General features: G+C 43.8%; 1 protein-coding gene and 1 non-coding gene across 2 annotated transcripts in view; both read right to left on the bottom strand.

Moving 5' to 3' along the window:
* The window catches only part of TBC1D9 (TBC1 domain family member 9), a 121,533-nt gene that overhangs the window by 18,405 nt on the left and 79,054 nt on the right, over window positions 1-24,074 (bottom strand). Inside the window, exons 7-13 of the mRNA XM_059168266.1 lie at window positions 22,832-23,038; window positions 21,790-21,960; window positions 20,730-20,880; window positions 17,951-18,165; window positions 15,419-15,536; window positions 13,843-14,128; window positions 13,213-13,342 (exon numbers count right to left, since the gene is read on the bottom strand). Coding sequence (XP_059024249.1) covers window positions 13,213-13,342; window positions 13,843-14,128; window positions 15,419-15,536; window positions 17,951-18,165; window positions 20,730-20,880; window positions 21,790-21,960; window positions 22,832-23,038 — 1,278 coding nt within the window. The remainder of the gene's footprint in view (window positions 1-13,212; window positions 13,343-13,842; window positions 14,129-15,418; window positions 15,537-17,950; window positions 18,166-20,729; window positions 20,881-21,789; window positions 21,961-22,831; window positions 23,039-24,074) is intronic.
* LOC131822899 (U6 spliceosomal RNA) lies at window positions 17,102-17,205 on the bottom strand. The gene has a single exon (XR_009350380.1). It is a non-coding gene; the product is annotated as a U6 spliceosomal RNA (small nuclear RNA).

Genomic DNA, 24,074 nt, shown 5'->3' with positions numbered 1-24,074 from the left:
AAGTATCTGAGGCTTGCTATTAGCCTGGGCGGTCAGAAGAAATGTTTGTGTGAGGCTCCCTATTCCTGTTCTCCAACTCGGTAGCATTTATCCTCATTCAGAAACCCACATTACCTCTGGACGGCAGACACTGTGGGCTAGCTACCTTTCCAAACCCCAAAATGCCTCCTATGACCTGAATGTTTGTTGAATGAAACTTCAAAAGCCAAATGAGCCTTTTAATCTGAAGACTGAGAAAGAATATACAAAGTTTTCTATCTGCTAGTGGTGCAAAAGAAAAACAAAGAAGTTCTGCTTAAAGCATGAAGCGTGACCCATGGAAACAATGGCTGCCATGGTACAACACACTGGAAGGATAAAGAAAAAGTTGAAAGATAATATCAAGTGTTGACAAGGTTATGGTACAACCAAAGCCCTCATATGTTGCCACTCAGAGTATCAGTTGGTATAGCCATTTGGGAAATCTGTCTGCAGTATCTACTAAATCTGAGTAGACAGATATACCTACGACACACCAATTCCTAAGTACCTCCCCGCAAAAGTATGTATGTTTTTACCAAAGACATATGCCGGAATATTCACAATGCCACTGTTAGCCAAAAGCAAGTGAGTACGAAAATGCTTGTTAACAGCAGAGCAGATAAATAAACTGTGGCATTATCACACAATAGATTACTACACAGCAATGAAAATGAGCCATTCGGATAAACCTCACAATCATAATGTTAAGCAAAATAAACCAGAACCCAAAGAGCTCATTCAACCTAAGTGGAATTATACATTTGTGAAGGATGTTCAAACACAAACACAATTAGCCTACGGTATTAAAAGTCAGGAGAATTACTGACTTTGGATGAACGGACGGTGACAGGAAGAGGACACAAAGGGCGTTTCCAGGATGCTCGGAATGATCTGGGTAACAGTTATAGGGCTACGTTAAACAGGGGGTTTAACACGTGCCTATGGTCATCCATACCACAGAATGCTACCCAAGAAATAGGATAAAAAAAAAAAAAAAACAAAACAAAACACAGGTATTTTATACAAAATAACTAGGATGACCCTCACAGAAATTACAATGAAGAAAAAAGACATCTCAAAAGACTGCATATCATGTATTTTGTTTACGTAATAATCATGAAATAACATTATTACAGAGAGACAGAAGAGATTAATGTGTGCCAGGATTAGCAATAGGGTGAGGGAAGGGTGGATGCTGCTATAAAGGGTAATATGAGAGTCTTGTGGTGATGGTCCACTTGAGTAGACTTGAGTATCCTGATCATTGTGGTTGTTAAGTAAGGCTATGCACATGACAAAACTGCACAGAGCTACACACACACACACACACACACACACACACACAGATGCATATGTAACTCGTGAGATCTGAATAAGGTTGTTTGGGTTGTTAGCACTGGGGCGGGGGGAGGTGGGGGCTGGGGGAAAAGTGCCCATGACTTCTTTGTACAATTCTTTGTTACCTCCCTTGAATCTATAATTATTTCTAAGTGAAAGAGTGGCTTTGAAGTTATGGTGTAACATTTTAGGGCAGAACATGATGGATCAATCTGAAAAGTGAGTGATAATCAGGGAGTTGAGAAATTACCGTTGAGTTTAAGGATACATCGGTAGAGAGAGCGCTGCATTTTTGAAATTATGAAATGAGGGCTGGCGTTATCTAGCCATGGCAATTGTGAGACAGACCTACTGGTTGTCACACAGACTGGCAGTTGTCTCCCCAGTCTGTTCTCCCTTCATGTATATAGTTCAAAATTTCGGTGACTATCCAGATGTTCAGAGAGAGACTATGTCGCAGCTTCCCCTGTGGCTTGTGGCCAGGTGACTAGATCCTGGCTAATAGGATATGAGTAGAAACTTCATGGACAAGGGCCCATGAAAGGAGCGGAGCACACCCACCCCATCTCCTTCCTGTGGGGATAAGACATTTCTTAATGTCTGATACCACTGAGCTGCACACCAGCCCTGAGCCACCTACGTGGACTGAAAGTGAGAGACAAACAATTTTCTACACTGTTTAACTCTATTTTGGACTTGGTTGTTACAACTGCCTCGTCTGCATTCCAAGTAATACAAGATCTATCACTTACAAGCTGCTTCTTAGAGTGCCTGGCAAAGTTCATGGTTCTGTCTTAATTCCACTTAATCCTATCCTCCAGGTTCTCCTCATTCCTCACTGGCTACTTCTTCTGCCTCCTCTGCACAACTTCCCCATCTCTAAACCCTGGGGAGCTCCAGGATTTCGTCTTTAGACCTCTTCTATCAGCACCTACTCCCTGGGGACTCCCCTCTCTCCTGACCCCCTCTCCTGTCACCACGCTAGTCTAAGCCTCTCTTGCTCTTACCATAGCCTCCGAATTGATCTTGCTCCCTCGAAGACTTATACCTTTCTATTTCTTCCAGAAGTAAGAGTGTTCTGTCTAAAACCTGTGTCCGATGACACTATTTTGCTGAAAACACCAGGTGCTTTACAGCAGGTCAGATTCCAAGTCTTCACCAAGGCTGACAAGCCCCACATGCTCTCCCTGCTTCAGCAGCTACCTCTCCGGTCACCTGCCACCAGCCCCTTGCTCCTTCCTCCAGGCACAACGGCTCCTGCTGCTCCGCAAACGCGTCATGCAGGCTCCCTTGCCAGCCGGGGCCTGGGGACTGTCTGACCCCTCGACCCGGCACGTGCAATCCATGGGCTTGCTTCCCCACATCATTTGGATCCTGGTTAGATGTCACTTCACCAGAACAAACCTTCGGAGAAACAGCACGTCTACCTTTTACTCTGCTGTGCTCCTCCTTCAACTTATCATTTGACCTTATGTTTGATTTTTACTTCTTATACCTATACCGCGCTCCCCACCCCGACCCCTGCTCGGTAAAGGAGAGCAGACGCGGTGTCCCCTGGAGCGGAGGACAGGGCTGATTGAGTAAGTGTGGGACAAACAGTCGCTGAATACATTGAATCCCCATGATAATACCAGGAAAAAAGAGCTTTCCTTCTCCCATCTCAGAGACAAGCAGTCACAAGTTTAACAGAAACTATCAACTCGCCCATCTACAGAGCTGGTAAAGTGTTCACTGAAACGTAGATGCTAACGACAGAGAGCTGGGGTTACTTCAAACGGGGCCATACTACGCCTATGATTAACAACGAGAAAACATAGTTGTGAGACGGAAGGTAACTCAATTTTATTATACCTACAACTAGCAGGACCATCATAGGCCATGTCATGGGCTCCTTATCATAACCTTGTGAGTTGGTACCGTCATTTCCATTTTACAGATGGAAAAACCAAGGTTCACACAGGTTAAATAAGTGACCCAGAGTGCCACAGGGGCTGAGTCACGAGTCTGAGGCCCAGACACCAGGTCCATAAGCCCACCACCTACGATTCTCTCCGACGGTAAGTTCTTCCCTGTCTCTGTGTAGATCAGAACATAGATTTTTGGAGCTATACAAGATATGATTCAGATTCATGTTCTTTGACTAATTAGTTGTTGTGACTCTACACAATCCAGTTGGGTCCTTTGAACCTCAGCATGTTACTCTATAAAATGAGATCCCAAAACTGTCCTGTACAACAGCTGTTAGAGACAGATGTATTAAGTACCAATATAGATGTATTAAAGTACCAATATAGGGACACACCTGGGTGGCTCAGATGGTTAAGCATCTGCCTTCAGCTCAGGTTGTGATCTCAGGGTTCTGGGATTGAGTCCCGCGTTGGGTTCCCTGCTCAGCAGGGAGTCTGCTTCTCCCTCTCCCTCTGCCCCACCCTCTGCTCATGCTTTCACTCTCTTATAAATAATAGATAAATACATAAATAAAATCTTTAAAAATAAAATAAAAAATAAATTTAAAAAATAAAGTACCAATAATAGTAACTAATGTTAAACACTGACTTGATATGGGCGCCTGGGTGGCTCAGTGGTTTAGGCCTCTGCCTTCAGCTTGGGTCATGATCTCAGGGTCCTGAGATGGAGCCCCACATTGGGCTCTCTGCTCAGCGGGGAGCCTGCTTCCCCCCTCTCTCTGCCTGCCTTCTGCCTACTTGTGATCTCTTTCTGTCTATCAAATAAATAAATAAATAAAATCTTAAAACAAAAAACACTGACTTGATAATCTTTGCAGACTGCTTGAGAAAGAATTATTTCCTCCCAAGCCGACCTTCAAAGAGCCCTATATATGTATATTTAATTAACTAGATCTAGTTGTTCCTCAACTAGAAATGGATCCCGCTGTTTGGCAGGCAGGACCCTCTCTCTGGGACTGGCCGCAGACGGAACACAAAGGAAATAAAAGGACTCTTCCATCTGAAGCAAACAGCCCCAACCTAAAAGGAAACCACGGACTCCAAGTTCCTGACTGGCTATTTCTGGAGGGTGTCTCAAGGAAAGGAGCAATGAAAATGACTGGGTCCCTCTCTCTCCCCTCCTCCCCTTTCTCTCCCACCTTTTGCAGGGGCTCTGACAGAATGAAATGCGAAAGACCGGGCAAGCAAAAGGTGGCTCGATAGATCCTGGAGCCAACATTCCCCATTACCCGAAACAAGGGCCTGGGTGTAATACTCTCTCCCAGATGTGGCACGTTTCAGTTCCGTGAAAAGAACTAATTCATTAATGTAACGACCCTTTTCTAACAGATAGAATTTAGAGATGAGGGTGAAGGAGCCTAACATTATTTTATTTTTTCTAAAAATCTACTCTTCTTTAGACACTAAACAAAATAATCCGTCTCATGTACATCTCTTCTCCCACTCAATTTTTATCCAAATATTTCTGTAGCCTGTTTCTAACCTTCTAACCGAATTTCTAACGTCTTCATGAGCTGAGAGACATCTTCAATGCAAGCAGAGCTTCCTCTTTTTGCCGCGCTGCCCCACTCCCCCAGGCTTGCCTAGACCGGCTAATGGCTAGGCATTTGGCCATTTATCATTTCATTCCACTTCACCCCTCCTGTATGCACACGTTCCCATTCTTGCTGCACAGACTTGGGACAAGGAGCAAGTGGCTCAGATAAAGGAATGATGTGGGGACCGGTTTGTCTCAAGTTCCCAGTTCACGTGCTCTGGCATTTCACGGACCCACCACGGTTCCTGAGCAGACAAGCGCTCCCTTCACCTTCCCTGTGACTTCCTTCCTCCTGGGCAGCCTCCCTGTGACTTCCTTCATCCCTCCAAGCTTTCCCTTGCGTTGCTGGGGAGACAGGGATGATGGAGAACAGAGACAGATTTGAGAAAGAAACCACAAGGTCCAGTCTCCACCAACTCCACCAACAAAGGCTCCTCCTTTCTTTTTCCTTCCTTTTTCTTTTTTAAAGATTGTATTTATTTATTTGTCAGAAAGAGACAGGGAGAGAGAGAGAGAGATCACAAGTAGGCAGAGAGGCAGGCAAAGAGAGAGGGGGAAGCAGGCTCCCTGCCGAGCATGAAGCCCGATGTAGGACTCGATCCCAGGACCCTGGGATCATGACCTGAGCAGAAGGCAGAGGCTTAACCCGCTGAGCCACCCAGGCATCCCTAGGCTCCACCTTTCTAAATCCTCCAGAGAGGGCTAGAAATATTCAAATGCTGCAACTTAAAACCAAACCAAAACAAAACAACCTAAAAAAACCCCACAAAAAAACAAAAAACAAAACAAACACAAAACTTAGTCCACAGAAGGATCTGAACAAATCTGCCTACCACAGGGAAATCTATGGAAACAAAAAGGTAGCATCATTTCTAAACAGCTTTTGTTTTTATGTAAGAGTATTTCATTGAAACTATGCTCAAAAGTGCCTCTCTTCAATGTTTCTTAATTTATGGGTACTTATTTTCCTGGGATTAGCCAAAGGACTGAACCCCATTCACACCGGAGGGTCCTTTCTTTGGTCCGCAATCTCCAAACGTCTAGGTGAGTGAGGCTTTGCTTTGGAAGAGTGGGTTGGAGGTGAGAGGAGGAACAGATGGGAGGTGAGCCTCTGGGCTTAGAAAAAAAACAGCATGAAATTGTGGGAGGCTGGGACCAAGGGATGGGTGATAGATTCTCAGACAGCTGAAGGAGTACTTCCCCCGAACTGCCCCCTGCCTTCTTCTGGGGTGGTGGCATCTGTCTGTCCCGTGCATGCGTGTATTGGGTGGGGCGGTGGTGTTCGGGTGGAGGAAAGAGAAGGATGCAGAGGAAGATAAGAAGGAATCAGGATACAGAGTCAGTGTGAACACTTGGCCTGCGGGAGTCGCGTGTTTGCTGAGTGGGTTGCCTCTCCAGAGTCCTCTGACCTTTAAAGAACTCTCAACTCGGGACAGTATTCATATCCATGCAACACCTTCATAACGCCTTGTCAGAAAGCAGGGCCTTATTTTATAACCAAATCTGTGCTCCTCGAGGTACTAACTCCCTTGAGATCTCTGCCTAGCAGAAAGGCTTAGAAAAGCCATGGTCATACGAGAAAAAGTTTGTAGAAAAAAATACTTCAGTCAGCTTCACTGTAAAATAGCTCAGGTGAACTGATTAATTATCAGCTAGCTTGAGCCTGCTAGGTAAAACATAAGTGACGAGAGCAGTAGAGACAAACAGAACTGGGATCTGAATCTCAGCTCAACATACTGGGAAACCTTGGACAAGCTACTTAATCTGAGTTCTATCATCTGCAAAATGGGCAGAAAAATACAACCTGACTCTCAGTCTTGTGATCATCAATTCTGATAGGGCATGGAAAAGTCAAAGCACAATGCCCTTTATCATTATATATTTACCTAGCAAGAGTGAACGAATGAATGGATTTAATTTTTAAAAGATTTTATTTATTTGTTTGACAGAGGAGAGAACACAAGCAGAGACAGTGGCAAGCAGAGAGACAAGCAGGCTCCATGCTGAGCAGGGAGCCTAATGGCAGGGCTCAATCCCAGAACCCTGAGATCATGACCTGAGCTGAAAGCAGACGCTTAACCGACTAAGCCACCCAGGTGTCCCAAATTTATTTTAAAAGTTGTAGAAGGTATAAAGAAGCAGCCAGTAGGCTAGAGAGACCATGGCATGTTTGGCAAAGAGAGTATTTTGAAAATTAGGACAATTCAAATAAAATCATGACCTCTGAGTTCTCTTGAGAAATCAGAGGTTCCGGCAACCATGGCTCCTCATCTCCAGGGGCAGAGAGACTGCCCCACCGCCAAGCAGGCCTTCACCACCTAGTACCCCAAGGCCACTTTTCCCCACTCCTTCACCTGCTGCCCACTTGGGTGTCTGCCCACGTGCAGTTATGGGACCTTGCCACCTGCTCTAGAGCATCTTCTTTAAAAAATACACCATTGGAGGGCACCTGGGTGGCTCAGTTGGTTAAGCAACTGCCTTTGGCTCAGGTCACGGCCCCAGAGTCCCGGGATCAAGTTCCGCCATCGGGCTCCCAGCTTCATGGGGAGTCTGCTTCTCCCTCTGACCTTCTCGCCTCTCATGCTCTCTGTCACTGTCTCTCTCTCAAATAAATAAACAAATCTTAAAAAAAAAAAAAAATACACCATTGGGGCGCCTGGTGGCTCAGTCCATTAAGTCTGACTCTTGATTTCTGTTCAGGTCGTGATCTCAGGGTCATGAGAGGGAGCCCCTCGTCAGGCTCTGCACTGGGCATGGAACCTGCTTAAGATTCTCTCTCTTCCTCTCCCCCACACTCCCTCTCCCTCTCTAAAAAACAAAACAAAACCCCCAAATCCACAAGTCTGTTAACATGAACTTTGGCTTCTATAAAGGAGACAGCTTCTGACAGCCGGGTATTATAGCAAGGCTACAATTTCATGGTCAGATAGGGATGCAAGTCTCACATTCCACAGAAGTTTCATGAAAACTGATGAGACTCAGCTTCCTTATCAGCAAAAGAGGGAAAATTATTCCTACCTCTTTGGGTTGGATAAGGAGTCTGTGAGTTACACAGGCAAAACAACTATTATAATGGTAGCTGTTATTACTCCTAGGAATGTTAGCAAAAGCCCGAGAAAAAGGGCATGTGGCTATAGATCAAACAAAATATACTAATGTAATAGCTTAGGTTCCACTAACAACTGGTATTAACTAATTTAGCTACATTTCTTTTTTTTTGAGGGATGAATAGCCTTTTAAGAATTAAACGTGGGGGGCACCTGGGTGGCTCAGTTGATTAAGCCTCTGCCTTTGGCTCAGGTCATGATCCCATGCTCAGCGGGGAGCCTGCTTCTCCCGTTCCCTCTGCCTGCCTCTCTGCCTACTTGTGATCTCTGTCAAATAAATAAATAAAAATCTTTTTTTAAAAAAAGAATTAGGGACGCCTGGGTGGCTCAGTTGGTTAAGCAGCTGCCTTCAGCTCAGGTCATGATCCCAGGGTTCTGGGATCGAGTCCCGCATCGGGCTCCTTGATCGGCATGGAGCCTGCTTCTCCCTCTGCCTCTGCCTGCCTCTCTGTCTGCCTGTGCTCACTCGCTCTCTCTCCCTCTGTCTGACAAATAAATAAATAAAATCTTTAAAAAAAAAAAAAAAAAAAAAGAATTAAACTTGAAGGAAAAAAAAGTATTAAACTTGGAAGTCAAAGCCAGGCATTAGCAATAAAGGCCCTAAATCTTTCCTGTTAGAGATTCATAAAGAAGGGTTTACAAGTAAAATAGTATACTGTCTAGAGTTTGCTTGAAAACACTCCAGGGAAAAAAAAAGTGACTTAGATGAGAGAGGTCAGAAAAATGTTGATAACTGTTAGACTGTGTGATGGGTTATAGAAATACATCGGGTTAACCTTGGGATTTCTACTATGCTGGAAAACCTCTATACATTAAAGATCAAGAAAGAAAAAATATTCACACCAGGTATTGATAATGTATGCTCAGGGCCTGAGATAAGATAAGCACTTTTAACATCCTAAATATTTTTTCAACAAATGGATAGACAAACAGTGTTTCTTGTATCTCCCGGGTTTTCCCCTGCTGACATAACTATAATACCTTCTTTGCTAGCCTATTCCTTAGGTCTCCCCAGTCCAATTTATTGCACGGGGAGCAGAACTAATGTCCTTGAAGAAAAACTCCTTAGCTTCCAAGGGTCTGTTCAGTGCTTTGCAAATCAATCAGTGGTTTCAAGACTCCCCACTTGCCAGCCTCTCCTGGACTAACTGACCTCATGTCCATATGTACCCTTACAATTCCATATCTGTTCTATCCAGACAAATCCCATGGGCTCTAGCTTTAGAGAGCCACTTCCCAGCTGTGTGGTCTGGAAAAACTAACTCAATGTCTCTCAACTTCCATTTTCACCTTAAAAATGGGTTACTATTGGGGCGCCTGGGTGGCTCAGTGGGTTAAGCCGCTGCCTTCGGCTCAGGTCATGATCTCAGGATCCTGGGATCAAGTCCCACATCGGGCTCTCTGCTCAGCAGGGAACCTGTTTCCCCCCCTCTCTGCCTGCCTCTCTGCCTACTTGTGATCTCTCTCTCTCTCTGTCACATAAATAAATTTAAAAAATCTTCAACTTAAGAAAAAAAAAAGGGTTACTATTTACTTGGTGGGGCTATCTGGGAAGCACCCAGCACCCTGCCCAAGGTAGGCTTTCAGTGAGAGGTAACTTTTTTGGTTATCATTAATAAGCTCAACACACTATTTGGGACTTCCATAAGTGCATGTCCGGCACAAACGCCTCCTTGTGTTTTATTAGCCACATCCTTTCCCTGCTTTTCTCAGATTTGACCCACTGGGTTGGGTTGTTTGGAACATGAAGAAATTCCATGGTGGTAGTGTGTCTGCTGTAAGGTTATTCATGTGCCCCTGTGCCTGTGAGGAGGGTCACGTTGATCTATGGGTCAACCCCGAAGGTGGGGCATTGTGTCACACTTCTGTATAACTCTGATGACTGCAGAGCCTCACACACGGGGCCCACAAAGAAAAACACTACCTTTCAAACTGTCTGTACAATTCCTTCCAGTAGGGTCTTGGGAGAACTTAAAATGAGCAAGAATTTCTCCATGAGGCATTTATGAATAAAGTTATCTCATTGGGAGAAACCTGATCCATACCTAACCAACCTCCAGCCACCAGGGGGAGTCCTTGATGAGACCTCAAAGCTGAAAGTACTTTCAGTATTTTTCCTACTTTTCTGTCCTCCTAGCTGAGTATCCTGAAGCACGGGCATAAATGTACAGCGTGCCTCAGAGGACTGGCATCGTGCCTCAGTTCAAACCAGGTTATCAACAGCTTCCGCGACGAGTGGCCCCATTCTGCATGTAGGGCAGGGATTCTCAACCCTCACCGGGTCCTGGGACCATCTGGGGAACTTCCAAAAAAGACTTATTTCTTAGGCCTCATGCCAAATATATGGATTTAATAGGTCTGGAAAGGAACCTGGGAATTCATTTGACTTTGAAAAAAAATGTAAGTGATTTTAATGCACAGGCGAGACTGAGAACCACCAATCTAATGGTTAGGAGGGAAAAAGACAGATAAGCAAGGGTTTGTGGTGGTCTCTTTAGGATGAACTGTAAGGCACTGGGGAGCCATGAGAGACCTATGAGCAGTGCGGTGATGCGAAGTAGAGAAAAAAAAAACAAAACAGTCATTGTGCATTCAAAGACCAGGTAAAACAGGTGTTGGTATAAATAAAAGGCATTTATCCAGGCAAAGGAAGGAAACTGCTGCTGTATCCTGTGACAGGATGTTTGGCAACCAAAGGGCCACCATGAGGGATCCGGAGAGGATGTAAGTGAAAGCCAACCCTTGGTCTTGCCTCCATTCTCTTCTCTTTCCCTTAAAATTGGCTCAATTGCTGACCTCAGCATGTTGTTGGCGTATCTGCTGTCAAGAATAAAGCTGAGTTTCCACATACTAAGATTTATGACTTTGGTCCAGAAATCTCTTAACAATAAAGGTTCCAGGGGATGCCTTTAGAAAAACAATCCACTGCTATGATAATAACCATTGCCTTTAATCACATGGGCTCTTTTTCTGGAAAAATAATCATCCACAATTTCCAACATGGTGTTACCAAAAGTGCTGAGGCAATGATGTTTCTTTATTGTATTATGATAATAACCAGTTCTGGAGAGACTAAGGCGGAGTAGCCATCCTTAATCTCCACTGGTGGAAATACAAATTGGAATAATCTTTATAGAAATTGGACAGTGTATGCTAGGAGCTTAGAAATAATTCATACTTTTTGATTTATTGCTACAGATCTATTCCTTAGAATGGACTTTAAGAAAATAATCTGAGATATGATATTAGCAAACAAGTTTATCACAGAATATGAAATATGTTCAAAATATAACATATATATATAATCATACCATATAAGTTTGTCATAAAATACTGAAAATTTGGAAGTAATCAAAATAAATGTCCAACAAAAGTTACCAGTTAAATAAATTTTGGTACTTCATTAAAACAGAATATTAATAATCTACTAAAATTATGGCTTTATAACCAAAGGAAAGAGCCCAGATGTCCATCAACAGATGAATGAGTAAAGAAGATGTGGTTTATACATACATATATACCATGGAATACTACTCAGCCATCAAAAAACGAAATCTTGCCATTTGCAACAACGCACATAGGACTAGAGAGTATTATGCTAAGTGAAATAAAGTCAGTCAGAGAAAGACAATTATCATACGATCTCACTGATATGCACAATTTAAGAAACAAGACAGAGGATCATAGGGGAAGAGAGGGGGAAAAATGAAACAAGAAGAAACCAGAGAGGAAGACAAGTCATAAGAGACTCTTAATCACAGGAAATGAACTGAGGGTTGCTGGAGGGAAGGGGGGTGAATGTATGGGGTAACTGGGTGACAGACACCAGGGAGGGCACGTGATGTAATGAGCACGGGGTATTATGTAAGACTGATGAGTCACCAAACTCTGCCTCTGAAACCAATAATACTATATTTAATTGAATTTAAAATTTTTAAAAATTATGGCTTTAATATTTAATATATTAGAGAGTGTTCACAGTATGTTTTAAGTGAAAAATAGGATGTTTCACAGCACTTTTTAGCAAAGACTTATTTTTTTTCAGTATATTTTGCAAATACAGGAATATACCTGAAGGAAAATATGATATAGTTTATAGAATGAAGTTTATTCTTCCCCATTTTTCGACAGTTTCTACATTTTTTTAAAAATAAACATGCATTACTTTTAGGATTCTAAAAGATATAAAAAGTGTTTTGTTTTTAATATGTATTGTCAATGAAAATTAAAAAAAAATAAATGATCAGTCTTGCCCCTTTTATGAGCAAAAGGACATACATTTCTGAAAAGATCTCTGAATCTATACCAATATTTTCAAAAGCACCACATTTTTTATTCTCTTTAAGATAGGCTTTTTCTGACCTCAGCTTGTCCCTCACTCTTTCTCCCTTAATATAGGCTGTTCTTGGTAGGAATGCTGACAATTGTCCTACAGCTCCAAAGCACCTGTGAGGGCCGAGTATGCTCAGCAGAAGAGTCACACTCTTTCTTACTGATCATTTCTATAAAAGTTTTCTGAGCCAAGGATCAGGAAATAAAGAAACGATTATGTATTATGGACACTTGAGTCTTTGGGGCTCCACAGCACCAAATGCCACTGGGCACATAACACTGCCTCCTTTGCCCCTAGAAGCTCATTAGTTCTGAGAATAAGGACTAGATCCAGGGTCACTGTGAACCAAAAGATCCAGGGTCATTGTGAACCAGAAGACCTCCTCCCCCACTGAGGCCAAGCAATTTTAGAGAAGTACGAGGACTCTTGTTCTTCTCTAGGATGGTACAGACTATTCCATGTGTCTTGGACTCAAGAGAATTGGCTGGTTTTCTTCAGAGAAGACCTACGTACTTGGCATGAGAACAGGAAGTGAACTGATGTGCACAGGTCAACCTCGCCATGCCTGCTCTCCACAGCCTTTCTGCAGGATGCCCAGAGATGAATCTGAGCTGCTGCTTGGTCCGGCTTCAGGATGGGCATGGCAGAGGACCAGGTCAGAGCTTGTCATGCCATCTGCTCTACGGCCCGAGACCCAGCAGGAGTCCTAGGCTCCCATTCAGTTCCCATCTCTGGAGCTTAAAGCTGTCAGCTGGAAGACAGCTGTTGGCTTTGGCAATCAGCTCTCCGAAGGTGAAAGGAAGCAGGTAATACCCGTAGTTGGTGATGGAAGTGGGTGCCACACATCCAGCAGAGTCCCACCCAGCACCCTCAGAGCACTGTGACACTCAGGCAGGAAACGAAACCCACCTCGTAAGACGTTCTGATGAGTCTGAAGATGTCTACCTCAGGGTAGGGCTCCACGTCGTCACTGAGCAGGGAGTGGAGGTGAGGGATGGGAGGCAGCGTGCTGTCTTTGTTGGTCACACTGTCTAAATACCTGAACAAAGAAATGAATCAGAAGTCACCAGAGGCTAGTTTGGAATTCTCCCATTACACTTCTCTACCCGTGTTCTACAAACTCAGCATTTTAGAAAAGACTAGACTTTCCTTAAGAACAGAATGAAATTCTTCTGGAGACGCACTGCATGAAAATAAATCCTCAGCCACAGACGAAAGCGGGTGTTCTGATTTTCATCACGCCCATTAAGACTCAGGAAACCAAGGAGAAAGACAGAAGGCGAATTCCAAGAAGAAACCAGAGGTGGTTTTCAAAGCGAGGTTCAGGGGACACCTCAGTGGCTCAGTCGGTTCAGCACCTGACTTGTGATTTTGGCTCAGGTCATGATCTCATGGTCATGAGATCAAGCCCTGAGGCTCCGTATGGAGTCTGCCTGTCCCTCTCCCTCTGCTCCTCCCCCTGCTTGCGTGAGCTCTCTCTCTCAAATAAATAAAATCTTTAAATCAGTAACAACAGCGAAGTGAGGCTTTGTCCATTACCTTCCCAAAACGGTCATGGCCTCCCCGTCGTCCTTGCAACTCAACAGCTTGTCCACGTTCGCATCCAGCACAGCCAGGGCCAACTGGAATATCACCTTGATTCCTTCATAGAAGAAACAGTCCACGACCACAACTGCACTCTCAAAGGGCATCACGCTGAGAAAGAGCGTGAGGAACCAAGACAGCGAGATGGTAGAGATCACGCCCAGGTCCTGCATGCAGTCGTACAGCTGGGGGACATAGTCTCGTGCTAGTTCCTCGAAGACACCCTGGTCCACCAGTGCTCCTGCAGCAGGGGCGGGCACAAAAGGCCACAGGTGAACCCACCACACACTTTCTTACTGAGGGACCCCACCAATCGGCCTGGTTAAGACAGTCGAGCTCCCAGCTGCCGCTGAGACAACTTGGCTCCTTTCTCCTAACAGTTCTGCTGCTACCCTGATACTAGTTACTATGTTACTAGACCAAGGTGTCAACACAGCGTGGTCAGCAGATTAGTTCTGGGTGATTCTTCTCCTTCCGGAGTTTTCCTGCCCTACTTCCCTACCACAAAAGGGCAATAACACAACCATCAGGGTTGTTGGAAAAGTCAGTTTAGAAAGATCTCATTGTTTGGTTAGGCATGAAGCATATAGGACTCCATTTCTCGGCAAACTTATTTAAAAAAATAAGTAGCTTTTCTGGATGCACTATCCCCACATATGAGTTTTGTGGGGTTTTTCTGTTTGTTTTTTTGTTTTGTTTTCTTAAATTCATGTTTTCAAAACTGAAAAGCATTCCAGCAGTGGCTGGCTGGCTTGGTTGGTAAAATATGATACTGCTGATCTTGGGGCTTTAAGTTCAAGGCCCACATTGAATGTAGAGATTACTTAAAAAAGAAAAAAATTCTAAAAAAAAAAAAAAAAAAAGCATTCCAGTTGTACATATACACTCATGATCAACTTACTGACATTTCTGGAGAATTTTCCCAGTGAATCATATTAGTGTGAAAAGGCTTAGAAATGAGCACAAGAGGAAAGCATAAAGCATACACTTTACTACTAGCAATAAAAAGCTTGTCCTGCTAAAATGGAATGTCTAACACTCAAGAGGATTATAAGGAGTAAGAGTGATACTTTGTTTAAATGCTTACAGTCATGGTTTGCCTTGCAATGAAATCAGTTCTGAAAAATACTGCAGGAACTTAGTTTGGGGTACATTTTTATATGCTTTTATTATTTTTTTTTTTTTGCATACTTCTGCTGTCCACAGATTCCATCCACTTCATGAAAACATTTTTTGTCAAATCTGACAAGTTTGGTACAGTTCCCAATGCCACTGTGACACCTACACTGAGTGTTTTCTACAATAATTTCTCCAGTGGTGATAACGTGTATATTCTCTTAAGCTCCATGGGGCTCCTTTATGTACAATCCATATGAATTCAAGCCCTCTCATTCCCATTTTGGGAAACTGGAGTAGTCTGAAACTCTTTTGGCTAAGGGTGACTAGAAACAGTGTTCTATCCCGTATCCTGGCTCTGGAAACATCTTCGCAATGAGACGTGGGTTAACATGTTAACCACCTCCCCACTTACCAACAACTCTGGTGTTGTAGTAATCAGGAAGCATGCGCTCACACAGAGCCACCAGCAGCCAGAAAGCTTCCTCCTCTTTGGCATAAAGCAGCAGCACGGATGTGACAATATTCATGGCCTGAAGGCATGAAAAAGGGTGTCATCAAATATATTTTAAATACATCAAACACAGGTTAACATAAGAAATTTTGTGAACCTAAAAAATTACTGAGTTAGTCTCACAGGGCCAGCAAACTTTTTCAGCAGAAGGCCAGGTAATTAACACCTAAAGGATCTGCAAGCTCCACAGGCAAATTCATCTAAATTTTGTTTGGTTTTTATAATTTAGAGCCCCTTAAAAATGTACCAACCGTTAGTCCTTAAGCCTGCAATTCTTGAGTCTTGATGAACATTAATACTTTGAACCAAAGACTGAGCCCCTACACACAGGCAAGCCCTCATTCAAAACCTTTGCCTGAAGGCTATCTGACCAAGCTTTTAACCTGCTACAATCTCAGTGTTTCTAACCCTTCATTCACAAGATAAACATTTCCTTTTTAATCTTCCATAATGGTTCCTATAACCCAGTACACATGGCCTGGAGGCTCTCCTCTGAGAACAATAAAACCTTTCAAATTTGGAGTCTTCACCCACTATTTTCATCTGGATAAGGATGGCAGAGATAAGTAACAGTGATTTAAATTATAAAGTAACCCACTTTATTAAAAGATATGATCACCTAGCTCATAACCACTCAGGGCTCAACTACTTTAATAGTCCTCTTAATTAAAAAGAGAAAGATCACAAGATAGATATGATTTCTATAATTGCAGAGGCCAACTAACTCCTGGATTTCATTTTGATCTTTTACAAACCAGTAATTCTTCGTGGAACTTCTACAGTATAAATACCAAAAAAAAAGGATTTTTGGTCTAATAGGCTTTTTCTTTCTTGTAAGTCATAACATTTTCCCAAGTGAAATCATTAATAAAATTCTGCTTGAGAATTAACCTGCCGATTCTAGTACACGATCACAGTCACGGTTAGCTCCTTAGTCATTCAGTCAAGGTAAGTTTATAACAGGCTCTGGACGAAGTACTGGGGGATAGGAAGGGGGGTAATACAGTGGTGAAAAGTGTCACAGGACTTAAATGCTGATGTCAGAGAGACAGAATAAAGATGTAAAGGTTAATCAGTTTGGGGGTGTATTTAAGTTAAGTGCTATCAAAGAGATTAAATAAAGTGGTATACAAAGACCTGTACTGTGTGTGTGTGTGTGTGTGTGCGCGTGCAGAGGAGTTAAGCATCCTTTAGCATTTATCTATCTGGCTATCTAGCTTTCCTTCTATTTTTGTGTTCAGCAGTCATTTAGTCAAAAATACATTTTTATAATATATTATAAATATACTATAATATATTTATGTAATTATATTATACCATATATATCATAATATATATCCATCTTTCTGGATTTGGAAGATGTCTGAGGTATTTGTCAACATAGCTGACAAATTGCTAGTTGTGATTTCACATTTTTTTTGAGTACAGTTGATTCAAGTCTCTACATTAGGCTACATTCATCACAAGCGTCCTGACAGCTACACTGATACATGGCTATCACAGTATCAATGACTATATTCCTTATGCTGTGTCTTCTATTCCCATCACTTACAGACTCCATTACGGAAGGACTATATTTCCCTCTAAAATATGGAACGCTTCCCATATTTGCATGTCATCCTTGCACAGGGGTCATGCTAATCTCTGTATCGTTGCAATTTTGGTACCCATGCTGCTGAGGCGAGCACAGGCCTGCTTTAGCTTTTAGATGGATGGTCCAAGAAGGCCTCTCTGAGTATGTGGTCTTTAAGTCTAGAGGCACACGATCTTGGAGCTTCCCTAATTGTGGTGGATGTATTAGTACAAAAGATAATTTTAGCTGCTTTGGGGCATTTTTTGAACACCGATGAAGCATTTATTTTAATGGGTATTAAAGTATAATCATAGCATATAAAAGTTACATTCTCTAGTGTGTTCTTGCTTAGGAGGCAGGGCAGGAGCACTGTGGAACTCAGAATCCAGAATTACAGGCCAGGTGCTCAGGCACACTCTCTTTTACCTCAGGGAGGGAAGAGAGGCAGCTCGGAGAGTAATCAGAAGCACCTTGAAGGTCACCCAGAAATGAGGTGGTGGATCCGGAAAGGGAGTTCTTGACTCCCAGCCCTTCCGCTCAGTGCTGGGGTCTCAACCCAGGGAGATTTTGCTCCCCAGGGGCTATCTGGCAATGTTTAAAGGCAGTTTGGCTGTCCCAATTAGGGAGTTTGTGGAGAGAGGTTATTAAATGTGTTACTAAACAGGAATGTTATTAAACATCTTCCAAAGCATGGGACAACCCCGAACAAAGAATTACCCAGACCACAAGGTCTCTAGTGCCAAGGTCAAGAAACTTAGGTGCTGAGATGGTTCTGTTAACCATTCCACTTATTGACTTGCTGGTTAACACACACACACACACACACACACAAAGAAATCTAAACCACCTGTGTCATTTACCTGGCAATATCCTATGTTAGGATTTCGAAAAGCATAAGCTGTTAAGACTCTCCTTAGAGCAGCAATGCCCATTTCATTCTGGAAAGCTGGGTGTTCTGGAAGGGAGCGGTGTAAATCCCTCTCAATCTCCTCTGTGGCAAGATTATACTTCCCCATGGACTTCTCCACTAGGTCTTCGTAGTACCCGGGATGCGTGGCCTTCTCATTGATGGCACCTAGGAAATACCCAACAGATACAACATCCAAAGGGGCGGGCCTTGCCCTCGGTCACAAACACAGCTGACCAAGTGAACCTCTTCGTGTTCCTCACCGTGCAAAGGACACCTGCGAGACAACCACAGCCCACGGATGCAGTGGGCTGTTGCAACTGCGGCCAGTTTGGTAAATTTACTTGCAGCCTGCTGCCCTCCTTCAGCTCCACCATAAACCAAATTAGAGGTCCGCAAGCTAAACATCTGTGTTCCACAGAACTTCCACGGATGATCCGGGGCTACTTTCGGGAAGAGGAGGAAGGAACGCGAGTAAACCAAAGCATCCTCGTCTCAGCCAGAGCAGTTTTGCTGGTATTTTACTAGGGTTCTCCTTAAGATTTCCCTTGAAAAAGAAAAGTTCTGCCTCTCCAAACAAGTTTGAAAACCGGACGCAAAAGCGTGAGGTTTGAAGAGTTCAAACAGCCATACTGAGGAGTAGAGGAGGTGTTATGATGTATGCAAGGGTTTTAGAGCTGCAGTGGGTGATGTGGACATTCCTCACAGTGAGCATGTTACAGCTGGCAGTTCCTCAGGTGGAGAAATGGGCTGAGAACCACTGCTTTGAGATATTTGCATTTTAAGATTCTTAAAGACAGAAAACACTGTACAAAAATATCCAAATCTAAATAAATAGAACTTATGTAATTATAAATATACAGACAGACACAAATACACATATAAAACACACACACACAAAATGACAAGATAAACTAATCTGTATTTCACGGATTAGAAACTAGAACCCCTGGGCTGGCCTGGACCGTGTCAGTGACAGCCACCCAGAAGAGACAATCTTACCACTCACACTTAGCCTGGAAAAGGCATTCAGGTTGACAGCAACTTAACACTGGCTTTTGCTTTGTCCTCAAGGGAGATGTGCGAAGATATCATGTTGTCTGGCTGGCACTTTACTTCACTGGGTACACTGAGCCTGGTCCTGGTATACCACACGTATCCTGCCCCCAGTGAGCTGGGTGGAAATACGAGCTGTAGGCCGCCCCACCCCTGGCCTCACATCATCCATCACCGTTAAAGAAAATATACAGTCCAACTCTCTATGTGTCTCTGCAACAGTGCTGTGTACTATTATGTACTATTTCTTGGCTTTCACTTTGAGTTTCATTTTCATCCAAAATGGGGCTGCAAGTAACTTCTAATTTGAATCAGGATGAAAAGAGAATTTTTTGTTTACTGTATCAGTGATCTGAATGAGTCTGTCAAGGGGACTAGCTCACCAAACACAAGGAAGATGGAAGACAGGACAGTAAGGCTCTTCTTGGGTTGGATTTGTAATCAGATATCATTTGACTCAAATTTGGATTTCTAGATGAGGAGCTAAGGCTCATCCACTTAAGGAAAATAAGCCAGGTAAATGAGGCTAGAACAAGCTAGTTTTATATGAATCAGATAAAGCCAATTATTTTTTAGGATTCTATCCCCCAACTGCTGAGACGTTAATACATCTCATCACAGGCAATTACCATTAATAGCTGTTTTTAGAAAGAGCTATGAGTTTGGTTGGTTTTTTTAAAAGGCTTTTCTGTAAGTGTGGCAACTATTCTTTCAATTTTGATGCCATGTTTAAAATAAAAGGTCTTGATAACAGCACTTGTGTTGGACCATCTTAGGTTCAAATAAAAATATTCATGTATCTAAACTGATTACCTTTCAGGCCTCTAGTCAGTAAAGCAATTGACTTATAAAGATTGGTGACAAAACAAAAAAATTCCCTGGACGTTCATGACGGAACAGACCCGTGGGACACACTGGATGCTTTGGGCCGGGAGGGAGGCATGCTGGGGCTAGCCTGAAGAACCTACAGTCCGAAGCAGGACTCAAATGTCTGACCCCACAGAGCTCTGCTGGGGCTGTGCACCAGTTAAGGTGGCCACATTCTTCCCACCACTCCTTGACAGACCCCACTCTGTCCTTCCTGGTGTCTCCAGCTTGGAGTGAAGTGTAGTCTAAGGCTCCAGTTCGGGTGTACATTCTGGTCTCTCTTTCACATCTCCAAGTGACAACCACCAAATTCAGGAGATGGCAAACACCAAGGATGAGGCTTTCTCATTCCTCCCTCTCCCTGCTTTAATGGGGGCTCTGACCACGTGCCACCCTTAAGCATTCCCAATGAGATATATTCTCATCATGTGTTCTCATCAATGGACACAGCCAGGAAAAGGCAAAAAACAAAACAAAACAAAACAAAAAACCCCAAAACAACAAACTCCTCAAATCACAAAGAATTATACGCTTTCCCATAGGTTCTCTTTTCTCCTACATAGCTTTAGTGAAGGGGTGGAAGAGGTTATGCAGACTTGGGGGATGATGGTATCCATGTCTGGACAACTGTATGTATGTTCTGTGTTTTCACTGAGGGACTGTACCTCTTGGGGCAGGAAAGGCTATTTAGTGCTGAAGGGCAGTGCTGCATTTTCAAAAGAGCCCAGATGCATGACGGGAGGCAGAAGGGGAGCGCTGAGGTCCCGCCCACCCCAGGGTCAGGGCCCCCAGCCCAAGCCCGGCTGTACCTGACAGCAGCAGCCAGAGCTCTCCCCGCATGCTCTCCGGTATACCCTTCAACACCAGCTCCCGCGTTTTTTCTGTGCGGTACATGCAGATCCCTTGCCCGTATTCAGCAAAGTGAATTTTCCAAGCTTGCTCCTTCAAAAACTCTTTGGCCTGGAAGGAATAAATGAAACATGACTACGTCCCCAAGTACTTTGAGGAAGGAAAGGGGAAGTTGGGCAGAAAGGCAGAATATCTCCCCTACTGAATAGACTCGTTATGTTCTGGACAGAACTCTGGGGAGCAAAGAACTCAGATTTTCCGCAGTCCTTCCTTCATCTGACACCTGAACCTAATTTGAAGGCTGGGGTTCTGCTTTGAAGCTTTCTGGCCCTGAATCAGAATTCCATTTACCTGAAATGGGTCAGCGGAACGCGTATTTATGGCTTTATGTAGTGAAAATGACTTGGTGTTTTTGAAATGTGCGCTGAGAAATTATGTACTTACTTGTTGGCTGACTTAAACAATAGTTAAAAACAAGAAAAAAGCCCACATGGAGCCCTGCATCAGGCTCTCTGCTCAGCAGGGAATCTGCTTCTCCCTCTCTACCTGCCCCTCCCCCAGCTCATGGTCTCTCTCAAATAAATAAATAAAATCTTTGATAAGAAAAAAAAAGACAAAATGTCACCTGTACTCTGTATAACTCATCTCCTTCTGTGAAGCTACTCTAAAATCCAATGAGAGATTTAGATAAAAATCTATTTTGCTTGTAGGAAAATATTTATACAGATATGTATGAGTTAACATTGATTAAAAAACCTTTTTAAATATTATTGTTCTAGGGGCACCTGGGTGGCTCAGCCGTTAAGTGTCTGACTTCAGCTCTGGTCATGATCCTGAGGTCCTGGGATCAAGCCCCGAATTGGGCTCCCTGCTGCTTGGGGAGCCTGCTTCTCTCTCTCCCACTCCCCCTGCTGTGTTCCCTCTCTCACTGTCTCTCTCTATCCAATAAGTGAAATCTTTAAAAAATAAGTCACTGTGATTGTTCTAATAAAGTTTCAGGCCAGAGCAGGAGACACCCACCAATTTCGGGTTGAACTCCTCTGGGGACCGCCGCCGGTACATGGTCATCAGGGTCTGTGTGGCCGTGGGGACGCTGTTGCCGTTCAGGTTAAACTGGCGCTCTCCGTCGGCATCAGAGCTCGTGCTCCTCTGGGGACTGGAGGAGACCAGGCTACTAGGCCGAGAACACACCTGCCGACACACAGAAGAACAGATGCTGAAACACCACAGGCCACGCAACCCACTTCTTCAGTGTCCTCTGCACAGACCCAGTAGCTGCATTATGGTGCCCAACAGGTCTCTCGCTATGTGAAAACACAGGAGGAGGCAGAAAGCCAGTGCTTTGATGGAGATCAGACAGGTGTGCGGGTCCTAGGCCATGAAATCGCAATGCTTGAAACAGGTATCCTCTTATTTTAGATGCATTTTTGCAGCAAACTCGTTGGCCGTTAGTTTCTGATTAGCATGCAGGAAAACATGACACAGCTGAATCAGCTGCTTATGGGGCCACCTCCTCGTGCCCGGTCTAGTTTCTGACGCCCCCATGAGCTTGGACCAGGTGGACTGGAGCGGGCCTGCTCCCTGTGAGGTTACATTTCAGCTGCCAGTAATTGCTCTGTCATTTGTGCTGGACACCTATCTTCCTGGACTCTGACTTCCCTGGATGTTGCCCAGGGCCTAATTCGAAAGAGACACAATATGTATTTGATCATAATAAAGTCATCATCATGATGTTGCATCTCAGATTCGAGACTACAGTGACCTCCGTACACTTCCAACAATGTCACGATGTGAACACTGTTGCGAAAACAGGACCAATTACTTAGTAATTTCTTCAACTATGAAATACAGATAGACCAGATGATCTACAGGGCTCTGTCCAGCTCTGTGATTCCAAAGACAAACTCCATGAGAGTTAAACGAGCTGAGACACTGCTCTGGGCATCAGGGTAAGTGCCTTATCTTAGCACAGCTGGAGGATCCAACAGAATGGACAAGGAGGGCCCACTCTTGGGCAAAACACTAGGATGAATGCAAACACCCTCAGGCAGATCCCACAGACCTCGTCATCTGAGCTGTTGTAGCTGCCTGCAAACTCCTTGTCCGAGTATATCTTAGAGGTCGTCTGTTGCAGGAAATCCGAGATCCTCTGCACTAGAAAGTCTCTATCTTTCAAATTGGCAAACAGGAAGGTCATCCTGTTCCTGGTGCTGATGGATAAAGGACTGGGGAGTACACTGGAGCTGTCTGCCTTTTCCACAATTGTCACCTGAAAGAAACATGAAACAAAGAGCATTGTTTTCCAGGGATCACAGCAGCCTCTGAGCAGCACCAAACAAGGAACGCAACACTTCTATGTTCTGTAGGAACCACCCAATCTTACTGAGGCAAAGATGAGACTCTCTACCTCTGCTCCAGTAAAATAAAATCGCTCCTAACTACTCAAATTGGAGTTCATATCAGAAGCTGGAATTATCGTGCTGGTCGTTCTAAATCAGCAATTCTACCTCGGGAGGGATTTTGTTCCCCCAGAGACATCTGGCAACATCTAGAGGCGTTTCTGGTTGTCAGAAGCGGAGGGGACCAGCAGCATCCAGTAGGTGGAGGCCAGGGATGTCGCTGGCCAGTGTATAGTGCAGAACAGCTGATCCCCAATAGAGACTGGCCTATGATATCAACAGGGCTAAGGTTTAGAAAACTTCTTGTGAAGAAACTCCCTGATTTTCATCAAAATTGCACGAGTCCTAAGGGAGAGGACTCCTCGCTGCCCTATCGTGTCTAAGAGAAACGACCCATGATACTCGTGCCTTTTTACCAAGCTTCATGTTGGGATGGTTTTCAAAACCTCACCCATCTTTCAAACATCTCCTTCGAACTCCAGGGATTTGCCACCTCTCCTCTTACCACCTGAACGTTTTAAAGGCTCCACTCAGAATAGACAGGAGGTAAATAGCTTAATCCCACCTCCACCGGCACTGGCGGACCGTGTGCACATGCGTGTGGTGAAGTAAATCGGCCACATGAGGAAATGAGCAAGAAAGAAGCACGTTTGTTCTAGCTCTGAACTGAAGACATGCAGTTGGGGCTTTAGAATAGAATTTTCATCAACTAGAAACTAGGGTAAATGCATGAAAATATTTTTCTTTACCACAATAGGAAAAAACAACAACAACAACAAAACCCTCAAGGCCAGCCCTAGATAAATGGTTTACTTGCAGCAGCTCGGACTATATCCTTGAAGTTCAGTTTCTCTTCCTCTCTTCATTTCCACCTGTAAGCAGTCTAGACAGGTTCAACTCTACTTC

The sequence above is a fragment of the Mustela lutreola genome, chromosome 1 (genome assembly GCF_030435805.1).
Source record: "Mustela lutreola isolate mMusLut2 chromosome 1, mMusLut2.pri, whole genome shotgun sequence".
NCBI lineage: Eukaryota > Metazoa > Chordata > Mammalia > Carnivora > Mustelidae > Mustela > Mustela lutreola.
Note: the sequence above shows the minus strand (reverse complement) of the source record. Positions and strands in the feature narration are given on the sequence as shown.